This window comes from Brachypodium distachyon, chromosome 5 (genome assembly GCF_000005505.3).
Source record: "Brachypodium distachyon strain Bd21 chromosome 5, Brachypodium_distachyon_v3.0, whole genome shotgun sequence".
Taxonomy (NCBI): domain Eukaryota; kingdom Viridiplantae; phylum Streptophyta; class Magnoliopsida; order Poales; family Poaceae; genus Brachypodium; species Brachypodium distachyon.
This window is the reverse complement of record NC_016135.3, coordinates 21058042-21064490: the sequence shown is the minus strand read 5'-3', so window position 1 is coordinate 21064490 and position 6449 is coordinate 21058042. Positions and strand designations below refer to the sequence as shown.

The 6449-nt window shown below is 42.6% G+C and overlaps 1 protein-coding gene across 2 annotated transcripts; it reads left to right on the top strand.

The window, feature by feature from the left end:
* Window positions 1–2093: 2093 nt before the first annotated feature.
* Window positions 2094–6437, top strand: LOC100835374 (O-fucosyltransferase 29). Of its 2 annotated transcripts, none has more exons than XM_010241911.3 (9): window positions 2094–2525; window positions 2876–2963; window positions 3062–3138; window positions 3217–3305; window positions 3397–3586; window positions 4046–4227; window positions 4336–4438; window positions 5118–5449; window positions 5710–6437. In XM_010241911.3, exons 1-9 carry the CDS (start codon window positions 2328–2330, stop codon window positions 5969–5971), a joined length of 1521 nt encoding a protein of 506 aa, XP_010240213.1. In that variant the 5' UTR covers window positions 2094–2327; the 3' UTR covers window positions 5972–6437. The 2 variants fall into 2 exon arrangements, with proteins under 2 accessions (XP_010240213.1, XP_003580282.1); XM_003580234.4 differs by having other exon boundaries at window positions 2098–2525; window positions 5121–5449; window positions 5710–6435.
* The last annotated feature ends 12 nt before the right edge of the window (window positions 6438–6449 follow it).

Sequence of the window (6449 nt, the reverse complement as noted above, 5' to 3'; positions counted from 1 at the left end):
TATATATATATATATATATATATAACAACTTTGGATCAACATTAAGCAATTATTTGGCCTACTTTTCCAACTAACTATAAATTTTAGCAACTTTTTAACACTATCATATCTTTGTGTGGGGTGCGGCAAATTTCGATCAACACTAAGATACTATTTAATCTATTTTTGCAACTAACTACAAATTTAAACAACTTTTTATGCAAACATCGTCCTACCTTTGTGTGGGGTGTAGCAACTTTGGATCAACATTAATTAAGCAACTATTTGGCATGTCATTTGCAACTGACTACAAGTTTTAGCAACTTTGTATCCAGACAAAATCATGCTTTGTGTGCGGTGCGGCAACTTTGGATCAACATGAAGCAACGATTTGGCGTATTTTTGCAACTAACTTCAATTTTTAGCAACTTTGTATTCACGCACAATCAAACCTTTTGGTGGTGTGCAACAACTTTGGATCAACATTAAGCAACTACTTGGCATATTTTCTTCAGCTAACTACAGATTTTAATGACTTCTTATTTAGGCACGATAATATCTTTGTGTGGGGTGCAAGAACTTTAGATCAATATTAAGCAACTATTTAACCTATTTTTGGAACTAGCTACCGGTTTTAACAACTTTTTATCAAGCACGATGCGACCTTTGTGTGGGGTGCAGCAGCTTTGGATCAATATTAAGCAACTATTTGGCCTAATTTTGCAAATAACTACAAATTTTAGCAACTTTATATGCACGCAGGATCCACCTTTTGTGTCGAGGGCAGCAACTTTAGATCAATATTAAGCGAGTATTTATCTTATTTTTGTAACTAACTACAAATTTTAGCAACTTTGCATTCAGACATGATCCTACCTTTGTGTGAGGTGCAGTAACTTTGGATCAACATCAAGCAACTATTTGATTTAGTTTTGCAACTAACTACAAATTTTAGCAACTTTGTATTCAGGCATGATACTACTGTTGGGTGGGGCGTCAATTTTGGACCCACATCAAGGTACAAACTAAAGTATACATAATTCCAAAGAGTGGAAAAAAAGTGGGAAGATCCAGTAAAATGTGGCATTATTTTACCTACCACACCTGCTGATACTTCACTGGAGATTAGTATGCAAATTATATGCAGATTGCAGAACTGAGCCAAGGCATCTACTTCCTCGGTCCACAAGAGCAGCATATGCATGACCTCACCAGTGAAAAATCACACGGTCACACAACTTTAGCAGCGGCACCGCATGGATAACTAATCTCCAACGGAAGCAAATAAGAGCAAGTGATTACGACATTACGCAGCCAAGCAGCTTAGCCAACTCTGGGATGCCACCCCCGGCGGCCCTCGTCTTCGACGCCCCCGAGGATGAAATTGCCGTGGAGCGCCTCACGCGCTTGCAGCTGCCGCTGCCGAGAAGGAGGAGGTGGGTAGGAGGGTCGGGAAGGAGGCGGCTATAGTCTGGAGACGAGGGCCTGCCACGGCTAGCGGCCGACGAAATCGTGGCTAACTCGATGCAGATTGGGGTGGGGAAGACGGCGGAGGACATGGGTCCCGCTGCGGCTGGCTGGCACTACCGGCGCCCAACTGGCCATGGCCGTGGAGCACCTCGCGCGCAGCACAGCGACCGACATCACCTTCTGCTGAGGAGGAAGACGAGGTGCAACCGGGTCTGCGGAGAGGCGGCGGAGGACTAGGGGTGGTTGATCCGGAGCCGGATCGGGACGGCGTCGCTGTCTGCCGAGTGCCCGAGTAGGAGGAAGGGTAGGCGGGTGTGCGGGGAAGACGACGGAGAACGAGGGGATTGGGGGCGGCCGTGGCTGGTCACGGCCTGTGCGGGCGCAGCGAATCTGCCATGACTAACAACCGCCGGAGGAGAAAACGATCGGGGCAAGGGAGAGAGAAAAAACGAAGAACGGAGGAGGAGAAAGGGGCAAGCGTATTGCGTACGGGTCAGTGGGATCAGGACAAAAGAACCAGATGTTGAACCATCGGATCGGATCGGACCGTCGTCGAGTGCGTGCGCCCGAACAACGCAAATAGTGCAGCTGCACGTCTTAGCGTCTAGGAAAAAAAAAAGCTCATTGCGTTTTCCTCCTTTTCTGCCTTTATTTGTCTGTGGGAGTGTGGGGCCCTGGGGAGTGGCCCAGGCACGCTCCGCTCCCCCGTTCACACGACTGTTTCCTCCGCTCGCCATGGCCGCACCACCCTCCGCGAGCTCTCGCGCCTCCACGATCTAGCGGAGCGGCTCGCACTCCGGCGGCCGGGGGGCAGCGCCGTGGTTGCCGTTTCTGCATCCAGGATTCTTCCGTGGGGCGCGAGCTGATAAGGGCGGGGCATGGGGAGGAAGCCTGATTCGACGAAGCCACACTCCGGTGTCGGCTCCGCCTCACCGAAGACGGCCAGGAGGGCACAGCCTTCTCCAGTGTTCCTGGGCACGGCACTGTTCGTTCTAGGCTTCGTATCACTCCTCACCGGACACATCGTCACCGATGCCGACTGGTCGCGGATACGGAGCCGGTGGCGGTCCAATCAGGTAACTGGTGGAAACCTGGATGATTTACTGTATAATTCGATGGAATTGAGAGGGGATGCTTGTGTTTTACGTGATTTGTTCAGTGTGGTTCCTGTAAAAAGAAACACCTGCCACATCGTAACCTAGCATCAATGGGAAGAAACTGAGTGAAGAGCTCATTTTTGGTCGGATATGCATATTTTTCCTAATGAACCAACCAATAAAAAAGTTAATTTGGGGGTTGGGATTTTTAAAAGTCACTGTGTATGCATAATTCTTTGCAAGTTATCTGTCCAGTTCCCGTTGTATTGCCAAGATGATGAGATAAATTATGTGCTAATCAATTGCTCTACCATGCTGATAATGTGAAGGTTAGAAACAACGAACCCATTGATATTTGGAAATCAAGGTATTCCAGCTTTTACTACGGATGCAGTCGGAGGAGCCCAAGATTAAGATGTTAGTCTAATTAATCAATAATTTTTCCCCCTTCTAAAATAAAATTGTGAAGACCTATAATGGTTACAATGTCAAGATTCTCAATGTTCATCTTTCAGCTGCTGTGCCGGAGAACGCTTCTACTGGTTACTTGCTGATCGCTACTAGCGGGGGCCTAAACCAACAGCGCATAGGGGTATAATTTTCTTTCAACTTGTAATTGATTTGTTTTATTATTATCCATTGTATTACCATTATGATCTTCAGTTTTCAGATAACAGATGCTGTTATTGTTGCCTGGATTTTGAATGCCACACTTGTTCTACCTGAGTTAGACCATCGCTCGTTCTGGAAAGATGACAGGTGACTTGAGAATTCGTTATTACATCAAAATTTCTATGTTTGATTGGCCCTGAAAAATAGACTTTTCCTAATACTGTCCGTGTATATGCAGTGAGTTCTCTGACATTTTTGATGCGGACTGGTTCATTTCATACCTATCAAAGGATGTGACTGTTGTTAAAAGGATCCCTTATGAGGTGATGACATCAATGGATAAACTCCCGTGGACTATGCGTGCACCTAGAAAATCCATGCCTGAGTTTTACATTGACGAAGTTTTACCAATCCTGATGCGAAGGCGAGTAAGTAGCCTACCAGACCACTTGACCAGCACCCTTGTTTGGAACTTGGTGAAGCTTGCTTCATATTGATCAAGTACCTAATGCTAGTTTTTTTTTCCCTTGTCAATTGCATGTATTCATGGATTAGTAGATTTATCTCTGTCTTCCTCGTTATTTCGTTTTATTTCAAGATAACCATCATACTGAGCATCTTTTTCAGTGTAATCAATTGAGTGTCAAGCTAAACAACTGATGGTGCAACATTACACATTGCATGATCAGCTTGGCTGCATTGTTTCTTAGTTGATGTAATATCTTCTTATTTTCCTTTTCCAACATGTGTGTTAAAAGCTGTATTAAATGGAAACACATATGGAATAAATCTGAGCCTCTATTAGTTATTTATATTATTATTTTAATATGTAGAATGCTACCGCACTTGCCTGGAACTTAAGTACCTAACTAATTTATTTTTTGTAGGCGTTGCAACTAACTAAGTTTGATTATCGGCTTTCCAATGAGCTTGATGAAGAATTGCAGAAGCTTCGTTGCCGAGTAAACTTCCATGCTTTAAGATTTACGAATGACATACAAACTCTGGGCCAGAAATTGGTATGGAAGCTGAGATTCATGAGTTCACGATATGTTGCCATTCATTTGAGGTAATTTCCTACTTCTTTATGTTAATTTTCTGCTTTCAAAATGAAAATTTGAAGATTTCCCTGAAAGTTCACATGCTTACTAAACATAATTTTTGGTTCACTTGTTAGGTTTGAACCTGACATGCTTGCATTTTCTGGCTGTTACTACGGTGGTGGTGAGCAAGAACGAAAGGAACTGGCTGAAATTCGGAAACGATGGGATACATTACCTGTAAGACTCTGAAACTTGGTGAGATCTCCCTGTCGTATGTTCCTTACATATGAGTTGATAACTAAGATTATTTACTTTTGTACTCCCTCATTTTTTAATCCACGGCATAGTTTGACAGCATAAATTTAACCTTTGACCAATAATCAATCAACCAATGTGTGGGTTTTGTTGCACAAAATTGACACCATTTATTCTGCAGTCAGAGCACTTAAGATTATGATTTTGTAACAATTAACAAAATATTGTACCAAAATGTTATGGTCAAAGTTCAGACTCGGGAGTCAAACTAAGGCCTATATTTCATAAACTGAGGACCACTTGTCATGATTTGTGTCTCTCTTTTGCACCTACAATAATGTGCATAGTGGGGATTTCCCTCAAAAAACGTGTCTAGAAAATTATAGCTCCCAATTTAATGTTTCATGTGGTCTAACTTTGGTCAAGTGACACATTTACTGCAAGCTTTTTTTAGATGATCAGGGGGCAAAGCCCCCGGCCCCATTCTTTCAAACCTGGGGTAAGACCAGTGCAAACAGTTCCACAAAGTGTAAGCAAAACTAGAGTTATGACAGAGCTATCTCAGAGCTCAAGCAAGATGCAAAGTTCAGCAAATTTTGATCTCGCGAAGAATCTGTGACTTTTAGTGCAATCTTTGAATGATACAATTATTGATTCCTAGCAGGATTTGAGTGCCGAGGATGAGCGCAATAGGGGGAAATGTCTGTTGACTCCTCACGAAATTGGTTTAATGCTCCGTGCTCTTGGTTTTGGCAATGACACTTACCTGTATGTTGCTTCTGGAGAAATATATGGGGGAGAAGAAACTCTAAAACCTCTGCGGGAACTCTTTCCAAACTTCTACACCAAGGAGATGCTTGTTGGGGACGATTTGAAACCATTCCTTTCTTTCTCTTCACGGATGGCTGCAATTGACTTCATTGTATGTGATGAGAGTGATGTTTTTGTTACAAACAATAATGGAAACATGGCGAAGGTTTTAGCTGGACGAAGGTATGCACCCCTCTATTTGTGGATATGTTTGAATTACCTAAAATATACATTTCAAAACTATATTGTAGCATGTGCAAACAAGAGCCTTTGAGGTATGGTCCACTCTTGCATGCATCCTAGTTATCTTTAATTTTAGCCTTAGTGATAAATGTACTACCTAGTATGCTTTGCATAAGTTGTATCTGTTGCCGGTTGTTCATTTTATACTTGTCTGATTCTATTTTTAATATGCTAACCATCTTTATCTCCTTCAAATCTAGGCGATACATGGGGCACAAGAGAACTATTCGCCCAAACGCGAAAAAGCTCAATGCACTATTTCAGGCACGGAATCGAATGGGTTGGGACGTATTTTCACGTAAGGTTAAGAAAATCCAGAGGGGTCTTATGGGGGAGCCAGATGATACAAGACATGGCAGAGATGATTTCCATGAAATGCCATCGTCTTGCATCTGCCAAAGAATACCAGTGAACAGATCAGTTACGACACAAAAGGAAAACCTGGCAGCTCAGGTGAGGTAGATACAACTAGAGAATTCTGAGCGATTAACTGAGCCTGGTCATCATGCATTTGGAAAGTAAATATTTGCAATGGTGAAAGAAAAAACGACGGAATTTACGGTCTGGAGCAAATGAAACAGATGCTGACGGTACAGGTAATTCCTGGTGGTTCACGGATATGAGAAACAAGTTGCAGAGTTGCAGCTCCAGTTTGTTTCACTAATTATTTATCTAAATCAAAGAAACTTCCATGGTAAGGAATTACTAACTCGAGATATATGATTCCTGTAATTGTGATGTATACATGACTGTTTTGAATATGTTGTGCAGTCAACAATGTTGATTCAGGATTTTGTGCTTACCTGTAGTTTGTTCATTTTCCACTTTTTTTTTATATTCTTTGAAGATACCACTAACGACAGTGTGTTCTTGTAAATATTGAGCTAAGACAACCATCTCGGCATGCAATTTATTTCTTTTCTCCACACGTGCATTTGCA

Excerpts from the sequence above, each read along its gene's own strand:
- LOC100835374 (XM_010241911.3), top strand. The coding sequence starts at position 2,328 with ATGGGGAGGAAGCCTGATTCGACGAAGCCACACTCCGGTGTCGGCTCC. Across the intron at positions 2,964-3,061 it reads GAGGAGCCCAAGATTAAGAT|CTGCTGTGCCGGAGAACGCT; the intron begins GTTAGTCTAATT and ends TTCATCTTTCAG. Across the intron at positions 5,450-5,709 it reads AAGGTTTTAGCTGGACGAAG|GCGATACATGGGGCACAAGA; the intron begins GTATGCACCCCT and ends CTTCAAATCTAG.